Raw genomic sequence first — 22045 nt, 5'->3', positions numbered from 1 at the left:
TATAGGCCATGGGGTGTGGCTCCATGACTCAGCACTCATTAAGGCCTGCCCCTCCCTTCCTTCTGTTGCCTCCACCTATCCAATCTTCTGATGCGAGGATTACTCCAATCAGCTGTTGTTGGGAGTAAACCCTCCTCAGGCTCACCTGCTGTGGAGGAGGGGGAGGGGTCTAGCTGCTCCGTTTGCCTGGGCATGGAGTCAGGGCTGGGGCAGGGAGATGCTCCTTCTTCTGCAGTTTGTGTGGGCATGGAGCCAGGACTTGGGCCGGGAGGCATACATTCCTCAGTGTTCGGGAGCAGGTAAGAAGGCCCCGGCTGCTCTGAGGGCGGGCAAGACACAACACCCTGCAGGACAGCTATGGTCCATAGTGGACCCCCATATGAAGGGATTTTCGGCGCTTCCCCCCCCCCCGGAGCCTCAGGGGTTCGCGTCCGTCTCGTCACGACTTCGGTCACGCCTCTCCCCCTAACACATATTTTCAAACAGTTGTGTAAAATCTATTTCTGCATGTCACATCCTCTCAGTTTCTCACCTGTTTCCTCTTTCCAGGCCAAGACCAAGGGCTCCTGCAAGCCCTCGTGCTTCAGATGACACTGAAAACGGTCCCTCTCCTTGGGGTCGATCTCAATGCTGAGCCAGACATAATAGGTCCCATCTGAGTTGGGGGCCACGTTCCTAGGGAGGGTCTCGTACTCGCAGGCCTCTCCATCCCTGGTCCAGGTGGCCTGGATCTCCTTGGGGTAGAAGCCAAAGGCCTGGCAGATGAGGACCTCCAGGCTTTCATCCACCACCTTGCGGGTCACCTTCCCAACCGGGGGCTCTGCAGAAACAGCAACATCAGAGTTCCCAGAATTTCTAGATTTTCTGGCAAGATGATTTAAATACTGTATCAAGTCCTCCTTTGGCCCTCCTCTCCCTCTGCTCCCTCTCCTCTCCTGAATCTCTGGTACCCACAAATTTATTTATTTTATTTTATTTTATTTTATTTTATTTTATTTTATTTTATTATTTTATTTTATTTTATTTTATTTTATTTTATTTTATTTTATTTTATTTTATTTTATCTTATTTTATTTTATTTTATTTTATTTATATACTGCCCTTCTCCCGAAGGACTCAGGGTGGTTTACAACCAGGGTAAAAACACAACTCAGAAAAGTTAAAAAACATATAAAAACTACTTAAATTAAAAACTGAAGGAATATAAGACTATAATAAATCCCCAACAAAAACTTCATTAAGCCAGCCCTGCACAATAAAATAGAAAGGTCTTTTGCTCGTGGCGAAAGGTCCGGAGATCAGACAGTTGACGTATCCTCGGAGGCAGCTCATTCCAAGGGCAGGAGCCCCCACAGAGAAGGCTCTCCCCCTGGGGGTCGCCAGTCTACATTGTTTGACCGATGGCACCCTGAGGAGACCCTCTCTATGGGAGCGCACAGGTCGTTGGGAGGCTATTGGTAGCAGCAGGCGGTCCCGTAAATAACCCGGTCCTATGCCAAGGAATGCTTTAAAGGTGATAACCAACACCTTGAATTGCACCCGGAAGACCACTGGAAGCCAGTGCAGCTCGCGCAGGACAGGTGTTACATGTGAGCCTCGGGTGGTTCCCACTATTACCCACGCGGCCGCATTCTGAACCAGTTGGAGCCTCCGGGTGCTCTTCAAGGGGAGCCCCATGTAGAGAGCATTACAGTAGTCCAGGCGGGAAGTGACGAGAGTGTGAGTGACCATGCATAAAGAATCCCGGTCCAGAAAGGGACGCAACTGGCGTATCAGGCGAACCTGATAAAAAGCCCCCCTGGCAACGGCCATCATATGCTCTTCTACAGACAGCCGTACATCCAGGAGGACGCCTAGATTGCGAGCCCTCTCCGTGGGTGCCAATGACTCGCCCCCAACAGCCAGCGATGGCATTAGCTGGTTATATCGGGACGCCGGCATCCATAGCCACTCAGTCTTGGAAGGGTTGAGTCGAAGCCTTGGAAGGGTTGAGTTCTCCCCATCCAGACCCGCACGGCCTCCAGACACCGGGACATCACTTCAGCAGCATCGTTGGGATGGTTTGGGGTGGAAATGTATGGCAACACAAAGATGGGAACATTGAAGCTCTCAGGTTTTTTTTAAACAAATACATAGAATTTGGGGTAAAGTTCTCAAATTGACCAACATAAACCCTAATTTGGGAACTGATTCAGTTTTTAACCCCCCTAAATTGAATTTGCTCAAGTTCCACATAGGAATCAGGAACTGATCTTTTCGTTCTGACCCAAAATTAATTTCTTCTACTTTCCAAGATTTTTCTCACTGCAATAGGACTAAGACCTTATTTTCCTACTCAGTTTCTTTGCCTTTGAAGTACTTATTTTTTGCAGGGTGCGGGAGGCATTGAAGATTATTTTCCTTCTGTAATATGATGTGAGATACATCCTGACCCTTTTCTGCAAAGGATGGATTGGCTATGTAGGACAGAAATAATATGGGGAGGGGGAGCCTACAAGAACATGCTCAATGGAGACCTCTTGCAACTCACCAATCTTCTGTGGAGCCTCCTTCTGGTAGGACAGGTACCTCTCCAGCCACTCAATGCAGGTCTTCTCCAGGAAGACTTTATTTCTCTCAGACCACCCTGGATCCTCCTCCCACTTCTCCTTCACCTTCTGGGCCTGGGGCTGAGCTGTCACCCATCTGAGGGTCTCCTTATCAAAGCTGAGGAAGTCCCTTCCATTGTAGCCATAGTGCAAAAACCCTCCTTTGCTCCCATCTTCCTTGACCTCACAGCCTAGATCCACCTGCCAGGTGTTAGGCCCTGAAAGAGACCCAGAGAGAATGGGTGTGAATGAAAAGGGTCCAGGATTCCTCTCCTAAGATACAGATACTCTACCTCCCTTCCCACCTGGGGGGAGAAACCTGATTTCTCCTTCCCCCCCTTATCACACAAGGAGTAAAGTCTTTTACTTCAATTAACCCTGTTTGAGGTCAGGCCATAAAAAATTTGTAGTGGAGAAAGATAATTGGGGGTGAGGATTGGGGTCTTCTTTCCTTTTCAGCAGGCATTGGTGCCACTGACTCTGCTCACCTCCAGCATGGCGGTCCAGTTTTAATACCTTCTCCAGGTCAGCCCTGAAGACCCACTCAAGGGGCAGAAAGGTCTCCTTCTCCACTTCCTCCATCCAGGGCACCAGAGGCTCCGTCTTCCTAGTGAGGCTGTCATAGCGAGCGATGGGCTGGTCATCCAAGTAGCTCCTAATGAACAACTGGGGCAGCCTCTGGCTGGGCTCTGAGAGTCGCAGGTAGGAGTAGCACAGGGAGTGTGAGGGAGCGCCTGGAGATGGAGGAGGGGCAGAATTGAGGGGGGGTTTTCAGCCCTGCAGCCCCATCCCCTTCAACAGTTCAATGTCTTGAGAGACTGCTTAAGGAAGAAAGACATTTCAGAAGAATCCTTGGTGAATATTGGAAGATGGAACGTTGTTTTGGTACTGATTGATGAAGGTTGGATATTAAAAACTATGTACTTTAATGAAGAACAAATACAAACTCAATTGGAAATTTCTGAGATCGGGGAGTCGAGGTTTTAAGGAGTGACTATGGATTATGATTTGTGTTATATTTTAATTTTTGATTGTTAGTTTTATACCCTGTATTCGGTTCTGGGAAGTCCTGGGAGGTGGGGGGAAGGAGGGGAAGGGAGGGGGAGGGGGGATGAGGTAGAAAATGGATTGATGGTTAATGTACAGAGATGATTGAAGACGTATAATTAATGTAAGATCGGAGCTGCCTGGCTACCATTTCAGAATGATGGGAAGGAAGGAAGTAGAAGAGAGAGGGAGGTAGGAAAGAGAAGAGGAGGAAGAGGAAAGGAAGGAAGAGGGATAGAAGAGGGAGAAGAAAGGAGTAGGGAGGAAGGAGGAGAGGAGGTAGATAAGAGAAGGGGAGGATGGTCGTGGAAAGTAGAAGAAGGTAGAGAAGGGAAGAGAGTTAAAGGAAGGGGGTGGTGACCGGGCAGGTCCGATTAATTGTATATGATGGTACATTAAATATGTTATTGGATATGAATGTTAAAATAAAACTTTTTATTAAAAAAAAACACAGTTGAATGTCAGAAGCAGCCTCTGGAACAAGTTGGTTGGTTTTCACTTCTCCTTTTCACTTCTGCTTGGAAAGATTCATGGCTGTAAATTGGAGGAAAGAGCCCCCAGCCCCCCTCAGCTGAGCTTGGGAACATCTGGGCAGGGCCACATGTGGTTAACTCCTTCTGGGCTCTTGGGATTCCCAGGCAGCTGCTTGTGGGCCTGACCTCCATGGCGCCCCCAGACCCCACTTGGGAAGAGTCAGGGAGCTCCTATTCATGTGGAAGTTAACAGGTGCACTTAGGATATTTCCGGCCAGGGCAAAGTTTGATGATAAGGATGGAGCTGGATCGCCCAATGCCCAGGCAGGAGGAGGGAGGGAGGGCCAGGAGAAAGTCTGCAGGGCTGAAGTCTGTAACTTCTCCTTTCACTTTTACTCTCTAAGGTCGCAGAAAGACAAATGGGAACCGATTACAAATCAGATATTAACGTTTTTAAACGAGGCTGGGTGAAGCGCGAGAGAAGGAAGGTTTTTCCTTCTGCGAAAGGGGTTTGGGACTGAGGGGAGATGGGGGAGAGAAAGACCCCAGCCCAGGACATGCGCTCCCCTCCCCTTCTGTTTCCTCCCCCCACCCCCGTTCGCAAACTCACCGCACAAAGCCCCAGGCACGAAGGACCCCAGCACAGTTCCCAAGAGCAAGAGGGGCGCCCGGGGCAGCTTCATCCCCCTCCATCCGCCGTTCTCTAAAGACAAGTCGCTGAGGCGGCGCCTCCGGTGCTGGTCCCGTCCGGATTCGCAAAGAAGTCCGACTCTGCTGAACTTCCAGGAAGAAAAAACCGCGCTGCTCCCTTGAGGTCTTCCGGGGCCCTGGAGAGAGGAAGAGATCGCAGAGTGAGGCTCCCCGCAACCGGCAGATGCTCAGATGACCTGGTTCCGCCCGTTGTGTGAACGCAGCCACCTCCTGGCTAATTCTTGTTCTGAGCCCTTCCGATCGAACCTCTCCCGCTCCACTGGAGACCTTTAGGCAGAAGGTGGCGGTCGATGATCTGAAAGGGGTCGCCGTGTATTTGGGCAGCGTCAGGCTCAGACCCCGCTCCCTTGTTCCAAGACCCCCGGAGACTCACCAAGGACCCGCGCTCTTTGCCTTTCCTGCGTCTCATCCTAGCACGAAGGATCCTAATGCGGCGCTTAGCTGTGCGTTTTATTTGCATCTGCAACCGAAGATATCTTTGGCTCCGCCAATAACAGCGCCCGGTCTCCATCCTCGGCCCCTCGCCCGCCCCCCCCGCCCCCCCCCCAGCTCCCTTGAAATTCTCCGCCTGTTCAAAGTCTGTTCAAAGTCTGCGGGCCCGGGGGCGGGGGAAGATGCGCTGCACGATAATAAAGTTTTATTTTCCACGCGCAACAAATGGAGATGTTTATTATATATTGAACCGCGGGGGTGTAGTGGTTAGAATGCAGTATTTATTTTATTTTATTTTATTTTATTTTATTTTATTTTATTTCGTCAAGCATCTGTTTTATGACAGATATTTTTATTTATTTATTTATAATTTAATTTTTATACCGCCCTTCTCCTGAAGGACTCAGGGTGGTTTACAGCCATATTTAAAACACAAAATACAAATAACAAATTTAAAACAGAATTAAAAACAAATATTTAAAAGGCCGAATCAACTAAAAGGATTATAGACCGACATAAAACCCATTTAAAATTACAATTAAAATTACACTTAGGCCAGTCCCGCACAATGAAATAATAAAGTCTTAAGTTCATGTTTGAAGGTCTGGAGGAGTTGGCGTAACTCCGGAGGCAGCTCATTCCAAAGCGCCGGTGCTGCCACAGAGAAGGCTGTCCCACTGGGGGCTGCCAACCGACATTGTTTGGTCAACGGCACCCTGAGCAGGCCCACTGTGTGGGAGCGCACAGGTTGTTGGGAGGCTATCGGTGGCAGAAGGCGGTCTCGTAAATAGCCCGGTCCTAAGCCATGGAGCGCTTTAAAGGTGGTAACCAACACCTTGAATTGCACCCAGAAGGCTACCGGCAGCCAGTGCAGGCCACGCAGGATAGGTATTATATGGGAGCAACGCGGTGCTCCCTCTATCACCCGTGCAGCCGCATTCTGGACTAGCTGGAGCCTCCTGGTGCTCTTCAAGGGGAGCCCCATGTAGAGAGCATTGCAATAGTCCAGGTGGGAAGTATAAATAAAGATTAAAATAACAATTAAAAAACTTATTCTACAAGGCCTAATTATTAAAAATGGTATAAATAATAAAACCCATTTAAAACCAATAAATTTAAAATCTAATCCAGTCCTGCGCAGATGAATAAGTGTGTTTTAAGCTCGCGACGGAAGGTTCGGAGGTCCGGAAGTTGTCGAAGTCCTGGGGGTAGTTCGTTCCAGAGGGTGGGAGCCCCCACAGAGAAGGCCCTTCCCCTGGGCGTCGCCAGACGACACTGCCTCGCTGACGGCACCCTGAGGAGTCCCTCTCTGTGAGAGCGCACGGGTCGGTGAGAGGTATTCGGTAGCAGTAGGCGGTCCCGTAAATAACCCGGCCCTATGCCATGGAGCGCTTTAAAGGTGGTTACCAAGACCTTGAAGCGCACCCGGGAGGCCACAGGTAGCCAGTGCAGGCTGCGCAGGATAGGGGTCATACGGGAGCGACGAGGGCTCCCTCTATCACCCGCAGCCGCATGCTGCACTACCTGCAGCCTCCGGATGCCCTTCAAGGGGAGCCCCATGTAGAGAGCATTGCAGTAATCCAGGCGAGACGTCACGAGGGCGTGAGTGACCATGCATAGGGCATCCCAGTCTAGAAAGGGGCGCAACTGGCGCACCAGGTGAACCTGGTAGAAAGCTCTCCTGGAGACGGCCGTCAAATGATCTTCCAGAGACAGCCGTTCATCCAGGAGGACGCCCAAGTTGCACACCCTCTCCATCGGGGCCAATGACTCGCCCCCAACAGTCAGCCGAGGACTCAGCTGACTGTACCGGGATGCCGGCATCCACAGCCACTCTGTCTTGGAGGGATTGAGCTTGAGCCTGTTTCTCCCCATCCAGACCCGTACGGCTTCCAAACACCGGGACAGCACTTCGATAGCTTCATTGGGGTGGCCCGGTGTGGAAAAGTACAGCTGGGTGTCATCAGCGTACAGCTGGTACCTCACACCGAAGCCACTGATGATCTCACCCAACGGCTTCATATAGATGTTGAACAGAAGGGGCGAGAGAATCGACCCCTGCGGCACCCCACAAGTGAGGGGCCTCGGAGCCGACCTTTGCCCCCCTGTCAACACCGTCTGCGACCGATCGGAGAGATAGGAGGAGAACCACCGATAAACGGTGCCTCCCACTCCCAATCCCTCCAATCGGCGCAGCAGGATACCATGGTCGATGGTATCGAAAGCCGCTGAGAGGTCTAATAGGACCAGGGCAGAGGAACAACCCCTATCCCTGGCCCTCCAGAGATCATCCACCAACGCGACCAAAGCCGTCTCCGTGCTGTAACCGGGCCGGAAACCGGACTGGAACGGGTCTAGATAGACAGTTTCATCCAGGTGTAAGGGAAACTGATATGCCACCATACTCTCTACAACCTTCGCCGCAAAGCGGAGACCGGACGATAATTACCTAAAACAGCCGGGTCCAGGGAAGGCTTCTTGAGGAGGGGCCTCACCACCGCCTCTTTCAAGGCGGCCGGAAAGACACCCTCCACCAAAGAAGCACTCGTAATCGCCTGGAGCCAGCCTCGTGTCACCTCCTGAGTGGCCAGCACCAGCCAGGAGGGGCACGGGTCCAGTAAACACGTGGTGGCATTCAACCTACCCAACAACCTGTCCATGTCCTCGGGAGCCACAGGGTCAAACTCATCCCAAACAATGTCACCAAGACCACCCTCAGACATCTCACCTGAGTCACCACAATTTTGGTCCAAACCGTCCCGAAGCTGAACGATTAGATAACCGTTAAACTCCTCAGCACGTCCCTGCAACGGGTCATCCCGCTCCCCCTGGTGAAGGAGGGAACAAGTCACCCAAAACAGGGCGGCTGGGCGGTTTTCTGCCGACGCAATGAGGGAGGAGGCGTAGCAACGCCTCGCTTCCCTCAATGCCACTAGGTAAGCCCTATTATAGGACTTCACTAGTGTCCGATCAGCCTCTGAACGGCTAGACCTCCAGGAACTCTCTAGGCGTCTTCTCCGGCGCTTCATCCCCCTCAGCTCCTCGGAGAACCAAGGAGCCGGTTGGGACCTGCGCCGGGTCAGAGGCTGCAAAGGCACGACACGGTCTAAGGCCCCCGCCGCGGCCCGTTCCCAGGCCGTAACAAGTTCCTCAGCCGTGCCGTGAGCCAGACCCTCAGGAAGTGGCCCAAGCTCCGTCTGGAACCTCTCCGGGTCCATCAGGCGCATTGGTTCCGTCTCCCTGCGGTGTTGAATGGCGGTCAGAAAGTCCAGGCGAAGGAGAGAGTGATCTGACCATGACAAAGGTTCAATGACTATTTCCTTCAAGTCCAGATCTCTCAACCACTGACCAGAGATAAAAATCAAGTCCAGTGTGCCACCCCCAGTGTGAGTAGGGCCATCAACTACTTGAGTCAGGTCCAAGGCCGTCATGGAAGCCGTGAACTCCCGAGCTGCTGTCGATGACGAGCCGGAAGATGGCAAGTTAAAGTCCCCCATGACTAAAAGTCTGGGGGTCTCAACTGCCACCCCAGCAAGCACCTCCAGGAGCTCGGGCAGGGCAGCTGTCACGCAGCAAGGAGCCAGGTACGCGACCAGCAAGCCCATCTGACACCTATGACCCCATCTCACAAAGAGGGATTCACACCCGGCAATCTGAGGTACAGTGGTCTCCCTCGGCTCCAGACTCTCTCTAATCACAACCGCCACCCCCCCACCCCTACCCTGAGCCCTCGGCTGATGGAATGCGCGGAAACCCGATGGGCACATTTCAACAAGGGGCACACCCCCTTCTGTGCCCAACCAGGTTTCCGTAACGCCTATAAGATCCGCGGCGCCCCCCTGGATAAGATCGTGTATTGACCGTGGTCAATAAGCTTTATTAGAGATGTAAACTTTATTAGAGATGTCATATTGGCACCTCTGTGAAAACCTGAATCTGAGAGCTTCCGGGTTTTCCACACACAAAAGAAAGTTCAAGACCTTGCTCACTTCTCCCACATGTCCATCACACGTCCAATCAGATACTGTCTGGAACAGAAGAGACCTCCTCATTCTTCTCCACACAGCGGCAGGGCCCAATGGCCTTGACTTTCTATAAAAAATTTTTTTATTGTGACTACATATCTTCTTCTCTCTATGTAATCGCCCATCCCAATTTCCCACAGTAGGATTTGTGGCAGGCCTGAAGCCTGAAAACACAAAAGTAGAAATCTGGCTTCCAGGTCTGACAGCAACAAAATTATATCTCTCTATATCAATCTGTAAGGTTCACTTATTAATATGTCTAAGCTCATAACTGCCAATCAAGAGACTTAAACAGAGGCTTGAATAAAATAGCATTTAATCCTGATCAGGTTCCAATGGATAGTCGTTCCAAACACATAGATGATACATACATACATGCAAGGAAGGAGCTACCAAACTCATGAGAGAAAGCAATGTCCTCTTATACCAAAAGGAGGTCTTTGAAATATCTTTAGGGATGTCATAAACCATCAACTGGCATCTGCATATCCTGGAATCTGGTTTGTGTATCCCATAGTAAAGTTCAGTGATATAATCTAACTCTAAATTTGCATTCCCCTGTAGTGTTATCTTTTCCTTCTTTTTGTCTTTCTAAATAGCCACTTGGTCCCCTATTAGCACTACAAAGGTGTGTAGATTGCTTCTGCTAGTTTGAGATCTTGTGGGAAACAGTGGCATTTTATGGAGGTTTTTTTAGATCTTAATGCAGGTTAATGCAGGAAGGATGTACTTTTACAGCAGTAAGTATGTTCTTCATGAGAAAGGAAATGCAGGTATACAAAGACATCAGTATGTATGTTGCAGGAAACCCTTCAAATCTATTTAATCACTTCCACTTATCTAAGAATTGACTTTCCTGGGTCTATGACCATTCATGATGGCCAACTTGACATGTCCATCTCACCACAGGACAATTCGCTGCAGGACAAGAGTTAGACTAATACCAAAGAAATGATGGAATAGAAACATTAAAGAAAGGATGCAGAAGGAGGGACAGAATGAAATGTGAATGGCAACAATTAGAATAATATTTATTTTGAATAGTTAAATAGACTTGTTAAATTGTCCTGCAGCGAGTTGGCCATAGTGAGTTGGTTGTGGCAAGTTGTCCCATTCCTGACTTTCCCAACACTCTGAAGTTTCAAAATGTCCCTTTGTTGTCCCTCTCCCCAGAGACTGTTTCAGCCATTATCTCCCATCCTTGGGTTAGTTTAAAGTAACTTGTTTTCTTTCCTTATATACCATATTTTTCAGAGTATAAGACACACCTTTTCCCCCCAAAGTGTATCTTATACTCCGAATGTAGCCCCGCCCAGCTTCTCAAAGGGAGGTTTCAGAGGCTGAAAAAAGCATCAGAAATGAAGCTTCAGAAAAGAAGCCCCAAACAGCCTCTGTGGCTCAGACTGGTAAGACAGTCTGTTATTAACATAGCTGCCTGCAATTACTGCAGGTTCAAGTCCCACCAGGCCCAAGGTTGACTCAGCCTTCCATCCTTTATAAGGTAGGTAAAATGAGGACCCAGATTGTTGGGGGCAATAAGTTGACTTTGTATATAAATATAAATATTTATAATATAAATAAATAAATATAAATAGGACGAAGACTATTGCTAACATAGTGTAAGCCGCCCTGAGTCTTCGGAGAAGGGCGGGATATAAATGCAAACAAACAAACAAAAAAACAAAAAAACAGAGCTTCAGAAAAGAAGCCCCCAAACAGAGCTTCAGAAAAGAAGCCTCCAAACAGAGCTTCAGAAAAAAAGCCTCCAAACAGAGCTTCAGAAAAGAAGCCTCCAAACAGAGCTTCAGAAAAGAAGCCCCCAAACAGAGCTTCAGAAAAGAAGCCTCCAAACAGAGCTTCAGAAAAGAAGCCCCCAAACAGAGCTTCAGAAAAGAAGCCCCCAAACACAGCTTCAGAAAAGAAGCCCCCAAACAGAGCTTCAGAAAAGAAGCCCCCAAACACAGCTTCAGAAAAGAAGCCCCCAAACACAGCTTCAGAAAAGAAGCCCCCAAACACAGCTTCAGAAAAGAAGCCCCCAAACAGACCTTCACAGGCTTTTTTTCCAAAGCTCTGTTTCGGAGGCTTTCAGAGGCAGGAAAAGAAGTTTTTTCTGAAACAGAGTTTCAGAAGTTTCAGAGACAGAAAAACAAGCAAAAAAAAAAAAAAAAAGCAAGGCACAGAGCTCACAACAAGGAACCTATTGCTAAAATTCACCTCTGGGAACAGCTGATTGGGGGTATTCCGGGAGGCCGGTCCACCCGCCAATCAGCTTTTTTCTTATTTTCCTCCCCAAAAACTAAGGTGTGTCTTATACTCTGAAAAATATGGTAGTTGGCATGCTCTGTATTTCTTGGATCAAAACCCTGTGCATGTTTGATGGGCTCCTGAGATGTCTCCACTTGACTTGCTCCAGGTGTGAGGGATAAGTGACTCTGATCTCTCCTATAAACCACCATTCAGCTCCTCTCCAGCTGGGTTGTTTTACCACCACAGAGAGCAGGAAGTGTAGAAGCGGAGCTCACTCAACGGCTATGGACCACAATATCCTTCTGGACCAGGTGAGGTTGTGAGAGTTTTATGGGTGATTCCCTTCCCTTTTCCATGGTCGATTCCACTTGGCATTGGGAGGGGAGAGGTCAGCCCCAAACCTCCTGACTTTAAAGGGGTCTCAGGGCTCCACATTCTCAGCCTCCTGTTGAACATGATGCCTTTGGGGGATGTGATCCTTTATTCTGGATCAGGTATCATCATTAGGCTGATGCCATCAATGGTACCTTTGGACCCCTGGCTGACCAAGCATTCCTTGCCTTTTTGCTCTGGCAGATGCGTTCAAAGAAATATCCATCTGGGTTCAGTTCCAAGTGGGGAAAAAGACACTGGAAACATGGAGACTGCTTGGAAAGATGGTTTAATAGTGGACAGGATCACATGGCTTAAGTTCCTAAACAGAAAAGGGATGAGATGCTCTGCACTCCCTGGCTTTATGCTTTCTCTGAGCTTTGATCTTCCTGGAGTATCCTGATTGGTTGTCAGACTCCCAGAGTGTGGGGGTCTTAGCTAGTCTTGCTGGCTGATGTAATCTTCCCAGGTGCCGTGTGGGGAGTTTCTGTTGCTAGATGGGTCCTATTGTGTTGCAGATGATGGCCCATTGACAAAGGTGGGGGAAATGAGTGAGCTTGGCTGAGGCCTTAATGGCCCATTGACAAAGGTGGGTGGGAGGCAGGAAGCCGCAGGGAGCTGCTTTGTCCTTAAAACATGTCTCTCCATTTCTCATCCAGGGAAATATATTCTGCCTTTTTAATATTTTCTAAAATATTTCATTCTTTTAGGAAGGGGGTGGGTGCTAACTTCCTACAGATGTGAGTGAGAAAAGAAGGTCCTTCAAGTGATGCTATGCATCTGGTGTGGTCTTGTATTGGAACCTTTCAAGGTCATGTTCTATCTTGGAGAACTGGAGGAAGAGGCTGCAGAAATCACAGGGGCTCCAGGGAACAAACACCCAAGAGTTATAAGGGGCAGTGCTTTCACATAGTTAAAATACATTCATTGTGGGGCCAAATTGATCTGGGACTCTACCTATTGTAGGAAGTTAGCACCCACCCCCCTCCTAGAAGAATGAAATATTTTAGAAAATATTTAAAAGGCAGAATATGGATGAGAAATGGAGAAACATGTTTTAAAGACAAAGCAGCTTCCTGACTCCCCCACCTTTGTCAATGGGTCAGAGATAGAAACTCATTCTCCCCACCTTTGTCAATGGGACCATCATCTGCAACACAATAGGACCCACATAGCAACAGAAACTCACCACATGGCACCTGGGAAGATTACATCAGCCAGCAAGGCTAGCTAATACCCCCACCCCCTGAGAGTCTGACAACCAATCAGGATACTCTTCTTGTGCCCCAGAAAGTTCCAAGCTCAGAAAAAGCATAAAGCCAGGGAGCGCACAGGATCTCATCCCTTTTCTGTTCAGGAACTCAAACCATGGGATCCTGACCACCATTAAATCATCTTTCCAAGCAGTCTCCATGTTTCCAGTGTCTTTTTCCCCACTTGGAACTGAACCCAGATGGACATTTCTTCCAACATTATCCTTCCTGCTTTGGTGATTAGAACTTCAGATCTTGTGGTTGGATGTTCCTGGGCTTGGATATATGAGATCTGGGGGAATCCACCTTTTCTTTTTTTTTTGGTCACAACATTATATACAGGAACATATATTGAAAGGAAACAATAGGACAGGAACGGTAGGCACTTTTGTGCACTTATGCATGCCCCTTATAGTCCTCTTAGGAATGGGGTGAGGTCAATGATAGACAGTTTTTGGTTGAAGCTTTTAGGAGTTGGAGAGGAGACCACAGAGTCAGGTAGTGTATTCCACGCATTAACAACTCTGTTACTGAAGTCAAATTTTCTGCAATCAAGATTGAAGGGGTTAACATTAAGTTTGAATTTATTGTTTGCTCTTGTATTATTGCGATTGAAGCTGAAGAAGTCTTTAACATGAAGGACATTGCAATAGATGATTCTGTGTGTTAAACACAGGTCTTGTCGGAGTCGGCAGAGTTCTAAGTTTTCTAATCCCAGGATTTCAAGTCTGGTGGAATAAGATATTTTGTATACCAGGTCTAAGGAAGGTTCTTTTTCTCTGAGGGGTTTACATGGAAAGGAGAGAGTGGCTGGCAAAGCTTTGGGAATGGTGGGACGTGAGTGAATTGGTGGGGGCAGGTGGTTCAGCAGTTCTCCTCAGTTCAGTGACTTGTTCCTTGAACTTCTCATTTTGCTGCTTCAGATACACTTATTACAATCCTGCAAGATGGAGATGGTTTGGTTTTGCTTTCTCCACTTGCTGTGGGACCGCTTTAAAGTGCCACTCGCTTCCCACCAATGGTACGTTTCCCACACCTGTTTCTTTAACAGTTTCTCTTTAAATAAGTGAACTTTCTTAATGGAAATGTCTCAGGAAACTGGTTCATAATTCCATAGATTATGTTGTCCCATCACTCCATAAACCAGGGTGTCGTGTCCCACTCCTCCTCTGATGGCTGGGTCGGGGAAGTCTGTATCCAGCGTGCCTCTGCAGCTCTGCCAAAGTCCTATCAGACTCCTCAGGGCAGGCAGGAATCCAAGGTGTGACTTCAGCAATCCAGATTAGACTTTGCCTGACTCAGAGAATGCCAGAAAGCAGATCCTTTATACAGGCCATGGGGTGTGGCTCCATGACTCAGCACTTATCCAGGCCTGCCCCTCCCTTCCTTTTGCTGATGTCGCCTCTCCATTCTCCGGAAGCGTGGATCTCTCCAGCCTCCAGCTGTTGGTAATTCCAGCCCAGCTGTTGGTAATTCCAGCTCGTGATTGGCTTCATATTCCTCAGACTCACATGCTGTGGGGGAGGGGTTTAGTTGCTCCGTTTGCCCGGGCATGGTGCTAGGACTGGGGGCTGGAGGCATGCCAGGACATTCTTTTGTACTAGCAGTGTCTGGCAGGAAATGAGAAGGGCCCGGCTGCGGAGAGGGGGGCGAGCGAAGCACAACACTGGGGGTCTGCAACCTTAAACACTCAAAGGGCCATTTGGACCTGTTTCCCACAGAAAAAAAAAACACCGGGAGCCACAAAACCTGGGTGGGCATGGCCAACTCCACATCACTCACTCATTCCTACCCAGTCACATGACTGCCTTAGCCATGCCTACCCAGCTGGTCCTTAAGGCAGAGAATCGGTTGCTAAAAAAACACCATAAACCGCAATCCCACTCTCCCTCCCTCCCTCCCTCCCTCTGTATTTCTCCATGTCTCTCTCTCTCCCCTCTCTCTATCCTCCCCTCTCTCCCCCCTTTCTGTATCTCTCTCTCTCTCCCCTCCCCTCTCTCCTTGTATGTCTCGGATTTCCAAGGGCAAGTGAAGAGTGACTGGGAGGGGAGGGTGAGGGATGGGGCCAGCCAATGATTTTTTTTTATTTACATTTATATCCCGCCCTTCTCCGAAGACTCAGGGCGGCTTACAGTGTATAAGGCAATAGTCTCATTCTATTTGTATATTTAAAAAGTCAACTTATTGCCCCCCCAACAATCTGGGTCCTCATTTTACCTACCTTATAAAGGATGGAAGGCTGAGTCAACCTTGGGCCGGGCTTGAACCTGCAGTAATTGCAGGCTGCTGTGTTCTTTTTTTTTTTCCATAAAAATGTTTTATTTTTACGATCATGTCGAACAACTCATTCAATGTACAGTTATATACAATTAGTCGGGCCTGTCCAGTCACCACCCCACTTTTTAACACTCTTCCCTCTTTTACCTTCTTTTACTTTCCAGACCTTCCTCTCCTTCTCTTATCTACATCCTCTCCTCCCTCCACCCTACACCTTCCTTCTCCCTCTTCTACCCCTCTTCCTTCCTCTTCTCCTCTTTCCTACCTCCTACTCTCTCTTTTCTCCCTCCCCACCGTTCTAAAATGGCAACTGGGCAGACCCGACCCTACATTAATTATATTTATACATCTTCAATAATCCCTGTACATTAACCATCACTCCATCACTAGCCTCCACCCCCAATTCCCTCCCCTTACCCCCACCCGACTTCCCAGAACAAAATGCAGGGTATCAAAACTAACAATCATAATCTAAAATAATTCCTAAATTATAATCTCTAGTCTCTCCACACTTAGTCACACTCTAAATTCCCCTCTCCTTCAGAAATATATCTAATACAAAATATTTCCTAAATTTACTCATATGCTATTTGATATTTTTTTATCTGATACTTATTTTGAATATAATCAATCCACATTTTCCATTCTAAAATATATTTTTCTTGTGTATAGTCTTTCAAGTAAGCAGAGATTTTTGCCATTTCTGCCAGATTTGATACTTTAAGTGTCCATTCTTCAATTGTAGGTAATTCTTCTTTCTTCCAATATTGAGCAATCAAAAGTCTTGTGGCTGTTATTAAGTTCAAAATCAATTTAGTCTCTATAGCTGTACAATCCATAATTATTCCTAGTAAAAAGAACTGCGGGGTAAACTTAATCTTCTTTTTCAAAATATTCTGCATGATCCACCATAGTTTAATCCAAAATGCTTTAACTTTTTTACAAGTCCACCATATATGGTAATAAGTGGCATCTTCACAATCGCATCTCCAACATTTAGCCTGTACATTAGGATACATACATGACAATTTTTTGGGGTCTAAATGCCATCTATAAAATATCTTATAAAAATTTTCTCTCATATTTTGCGCTTATGTAAATTTAACATTCCTCACCCAAATTCTTTCCCAAGTTTCCAACATTATTGGTTGCTGAAAATTTTGTGCCCACTTAATCATACAATCCTTAACCAATTCAGTCTCTGAGTCTATTTCTACTAAGTCTGTCTGTTATTAACAGCAACTGCTTGCAATTACTGCAGGTTCAAGTCCCACCAGGCCCAAGGTTGACTCAGCCTTCCATCCTTTATAAGGTAGGTAAAATGAGGACCCAGATTGTTGGGGGCAATAAAAGTTGACTTTGTATATAATATACAAATGGATGAAGACTATTGCTTAACATAGTGTAAGCTGCCCTGAGTCTTCGGAAAAGGGCGGGATATAAATGCAAATAATAATAATAAAAAACAACAACTTTGCAGCGCAGCCCTCACCAGCCAGAATGAGGTAATGGTGCAATGGGGGGGGGATGGCGGAGCAGATGGGCTGAAGCAATGGGTGGTGGGAACCCCAGGCTGTCTCTTCCCCCAGCTGTAGCTTCCTGTCAGCTGAACCCAACTGTGGCTGTCACCACCCCTTGCTCTCCCTTCCTAGTCGCTCCTCGCCTGGCAAGGGAAAGGTGGGGGATGGAGCGAGCACAAAGTCAACCCCGGTGCACCAGAAGAGATCCAGACCGAATCCGGCGGTGAGGATGAGGAAGGGTCTGCCGAACCGAAGCAGCGACAAAGGACCGGGCGAATGAAGTTGCGGAGGTCAACACCAGCGCCAACGCTGCAAGTTTAAGGCGCAACATGTCGGTGTGCGAAGAAGGGCACCTAGCTCAAGTCTGTCGAGCTCCCCAACCTTCCATGAAAATTCAAATCGGCCAATCAGGCGCGGGATCGGCAAGGCGACCCGCGATTGGCTCAAACAAAAAGCGCGGATTCAAACCAAACGACTGTGGTCATAGGCGCGCCTCAACCCAGTGGAGAAGAAGATCTTCACCAAACCCAAAATAGAAGGATGCGGTGCCGACTCGAAGTGGACACGGGTCAGCGATCACCATCATGTCCTGGGACACTTTGGCGAAGTCACTGCCATCAGTCGCGAGCGCCACCTGCAAACACAACGGCTACGAGTCCACGACTACCAAGGGAATCGCATCCCTGTTCGAGGACCACCTCCGTCCAGTCAGTACGGACCACACAAGAAGACCCTGCCCATCACGATCGTCGAAGGGACTCTACCTAGTTTGTTGGGGCTAGACTGGTTTCGTGCCCTGGGCATGGGAGTGACTGGCATCTACAAAAGTGACTGTAACCTGAAAGACATACTCATGAACGAGTTCGAAGATGTCTTCAAGGACTGCCTCGGCAAGTACAAGGGACCCCTATTTCCTTCAACTTAGACCCCAGGTAGCTCCCATTAGGTTAAAGGCAAGGAGAGTCCCTTTGCCCAAACCTAAAATTGACAAGGAGCTAGATAAGCTCATAAATCAGGGATTTTGGTGCCAGTCGATCACGCAAAGTGGGAGGCAATCGTCACCCAGTAAAACCAGATGGGTCAATTAGAATCTGCGCTGACTACAAGGCGGCTAAACAAAGCCTTACAGAAAAGCGCTTACCCAGTTCCCGTGGTGCAACACTTGCTGCACTCTTTGGGGCAAGGGCAAGTCTTTGCAAAGTTAGACTTGGCTCAAGCCTACCAACAACTGCCGTAGGCGCCAACACAGCGAAGCCCAAACGATTGTAACTCACAGGGGGCCTTCAAGTGTACCCGATTACAATTTGGGGTGAGTGTGGCACGGGGCTGTTCCAAAATTTGATGGAACGACTTCTGCAAGGGCTCCCAGGGTAGTTCCCTACTTGATGATGTATGATATCAGCGAAAACGTAGAGGAATTGGGGAGCGTTTGAGAAAGGTTCTGGGCATTTTCGGTCAGCGGACTAAAGGTTAAAGTGAACAAATGCCAGATAGGGTAGAATCTCGATTCTTGGGCTACCGAATAGACAAGAAAGAATTCACCCACTGAGAGCAAGGTCAAGGCAATCAGAAAGGCTCCAGCGCCCAAAAACAAAACAGAGCTACAGGCATTCCTAGGGCTAGTGAATTTTACGCGGTCTTTTAAAAACAAAGCGACCGTTGCTGAACCGCTGCATAAGCTTCTAGGGAAAAATACTGTTTGGTCTTGGGGAAAGTCGGAAAGTAGAGCTTTCGAAGCAGTAAAAAACCTGCTCTCGAGCGATAGCCTGCTCGTCCAATATCATAGCTCATTGCCCTTAGTGCTGGTTTGCGATGCCTCCCCTTACGGGGTGGGGGCTGTGCTCAGCCACAGACTTCCAAACGGCACAGAAGCCCCTATAGCCTTCTACTCCAGAACGATGTCCTCCACAGAGAGGAACTATAGCCAGTTAGATAAGGAAGCGCTAGCAATTGTGTCAGGGGTAAAAAAATTTCACGAATATGTTTTTGGGCGAGACTTTGAAATTGTGACTGACCACAGACCGCTGTTAGGAATACTGGCTGGCGACCGCCCAACGCCTGTGGCACTTTCGCCACGATTGACTCGGTGGACTATTTTCTTAGCCGCCTATTCTTACAAGCTGAAGCATCGACCGGGAAAAGAAGTGGGGCATGCGGACGCGTTAAGCAGATGCCCACTACCAGGGCGATCGAAGACCCCACTCGGGACGCCCATCCTGCTTATTGACTCTTTGGACTCTGGCCCAGTCACTTCTAAGGAAGTGGCTCGGGCATCATACCGGGACATTATGTTAAGGACTGTACTCGGTTGGGTACAAAGAGGGTGGCCCGCTGCGCCGGTTTAAGGAATTTGTAAAAAAACGTGATGAGCTCTCGGCTCAAGGGGGGTGCCTGTTATGGGGTGATCGTGTGGTAATCCCGGATAAATTAAGGGGAAAGGTATTGGACCTCCTCCACGAGGGTCACCCAGGGATCGTAAGGATGAAGGGGCTAGCAAGAAGCTATGTGTGGTGGCCACTCATGGACTCAGAGATTGCTGAGAGGGTAGGGAAATGCCAGGCTTGCCAAGAGTCCAGACCTCTACCCCCAACGGCCCCAGTCAGGGAATGGGAAAAACCCCAAGGGCCCTGGTCAAGAATCCACATTGATTTTGCTGGCCCTTTCCACGGCCAAACCTTCCTCGTGGTTGTCGATGCATTCTCTAAATGGTTGGAGATCATACTCATGAAATCCATGACGGCCGAGGCAGTAATCGCAGCCCTGCGCCACCTATTCGCAACCCACGGGTTGCCTGACACTCTGGTGTCCGACAACGGCCCGCAATTCACGGCAGCCCAGTTTGAGGAATACTTGGCAGAGGAGGGCATCCGACATGCCCTCTCTGCGCCTTTCCACCCTGCGTCGAATGGCCTTGCAGGCGTTCCGTCCGGGCGCTAAGGAGGCGTGTCCAGGCTCAAGCCAGGTGACTGGCAAACAAAGATAGATTTCTTTCTGGCCGTTCAGCACAGAACCCCAAGCACTGCTACAGGCAGAAGCCCAGCGAATTATTGATGGGGCGGAAACTCCGGTGCCCACTTGACCATTTGAATCCCCATTACACACCAGAGGGTTACAAGGGGGAACTAGAAAAAACGAGAGAAATGGGCATAGGCGACCGGTGTGGGCCCGCAACTATGGGGACGGCCCAAGTTGGCTCGCAGGGCAAATCATAAAAGCAACGGTCCAAAGTCATACTTGGTGAGTTACAAGACAACCGGTATGGGCGCCACATAGATCAGATAAGGAAGCGAATAGCTGAACAACCCGAGCTAAATGAGACAGACAATGACCACTCCTTATTTGAACCCACAGCTGACCATAACCCGGGAGGCGCAAGACTTAGCTGAGGTCCCGGAGGTCCAGCGGCGCCATCAGGTTCCCGATGGAAACAGCAGGAAAACTCAGTAATCCAAGGCCGGAGGCCAAGAAAAAGAGTCTGCAATAATCCAGGGCCCGATGGCCTAGAGAAAGAGCTGGGAGGAGAAAAAGCCCCTCCGACCAGCTCAAAACACCACCAGGACTGAACCGCGCAGGTCCGAAAGAATTAGGAGACGCCCAGGTTATTTGCGTGACTACGTCGAAAAATAACATGTAAATAATATGTAAATAGTGGTAAAGTGTTTTCTGGGAGGAGGAGTGTTATGTATCTTTAAATATTTAGGCGGAAACAAGCACGTTGCTGATTGGTTGAAGACGTTAAACAGTATATAAAGGGTTGTTTTCCCCAGCCAGGCTGCTGTGTTCTAATAACAGGCTTCTAACAGCCTGAGCTATCACGACAGGGAGCCGCAGCAGAGGGCCTAAAGAGCCGCATGTGGCTCTGGAGCCACAGGTTGCTGTCACCCGTCATAAACAGTTGTTTGTAAAGGGTTTATTTTTTTTGGGCCATATTCATGTACCATAAAAGCTCCGAGGCTACCTGAGGAAAACTGGGCATTCCTTTCCCTGGCATGCAAGCCCAATAACCACACCCAATAGGTGAAAAGGAGTAAGACTTTTATTTAAAAAGAAACAGGTTCCAAAATGGGACACCTCTACTCCATAATGGACTGCCTTTTATATAGTCTTGAAATGTACATGATACAACAATCATAAAGAGCAATATCATAGATATAGTAAGTACGTTAGGGATCCTTGGTGCTCTCTGAGCTTGGTGGTTTTCTTGCAGGTGTTTCCTTACCCAAACTAGGTTACATCATCAGTGCTAGTACGGAGTGTAGTTTGCTGTCAGCTTTATATTCTGGTGTCTTGCCTGTCAGTGTTGGGTTTGATGGACATACCGTATTTTTCGGAGTATAAGATGCTCCGGACTTTAAGACGCACCTACCTTTTTTGGTGAGGAAAACAAGAAAAAGAAATCTGCCTCTGCCTCCCAGCAATTTTGCCTCGTTGCAGCAAACAGCAAACAGCCCGCTTTACTTTCATTTTCATTTTCAGCATAACTTGATTAGCACAAGAAAAAAATAAATCTGCTCCCAGCAATTTACCTCCTTGCAGCAAGCAGCAGAGGCCCACGCAGCAATAGGCAATGGGAATCCCTGCAGCCTGAAACAGCTGAGAGTCAGGAGGCCGATCCAAGGGACAATCAACTTATGCTAATCAGGCTGTGCTGAAGCTGAAATGGGCTGTTTGTTGCAAGGAGGTAAATTGCTGGGAGGCAGAGGCCAAAGGGTGGGGGCCAGTGGGTGGGTGAGGCTACCTTCAATGTATAAAACGCACCTAAATTTTCACCCACTTTTAGGGGGGGAAAAGATGTGTCTTATACTCTGAAAAATACGGTATTTACCAACAAATTAAAGGGACGCTTATGGCATCGCTGCCTTCAGGACTTGGAGGTTGTCATGCAACATCTAGAAGTCATAGCACTTCCACAAATACAACCAAATATATGGATCAGATATGTAAATGATATTTTCATCATAATAAGAAAGGACCAATTAGAAAACACTCACAGAACCATCGATAACACCAGCTAGCAGTCAGAAGATACAATGAAAAGCCTTTAATTTCACAACAGATAGACAGACGTAACCATAGTTTCAATTGGGAAAATGTGACCAT

The 22045-nt window shown here is 48.3% G+C and overlaps 1 protein-coding gene across 1 annotated transcript in view; it reads right to left on the bottom strand.

Moving 5' to 3' along the window:
• LOC131190868 (uncharacterized) overlaps nucleotides 1–22045 on the bottom strand; it is a 79166-nt gene that overhangs the window by 5765 nt on the left and 51356 nt on the right. The window contains exons 9-11 of the mRNA XM_058168345.1: nucleotides 4719–4935; nucleotides 3077–3322; nucleotides 533–820 (exon numbers count right to left, since the gene is read on the bottom strand). Coding sequence (XP_058024328.1) covers nucleotides 533–820; nucleotides 3077–3322; nucleotides 4719–4935 — 751 coding nt within the window. The remainder of the gene's footprint in view (nucleotides 1–532; nucleotides 821–3076; nucleotides 3323–4718; nucleotides 4936–22045) is intronic.

This window comes from Ahaetulla prasina, chromosome 2 (assembly GCF_028640845.1).
Source record: "Ahaetulla prasina isolate Xishuangbanna chromosome 2, ASM2864084v1, whole genome shotgun sequence".
Lineage (NCBI taxonomy): Eukaryota > Metazoa > Chordata > Lepidosauria > Squamata > Colubridae > Ahaetulla > Ahaetulla prasina.
Note: the sequence above shows the minus strand (reverse complement) of the source record. Positions and strands in the feature narration are given on the sequence as shown.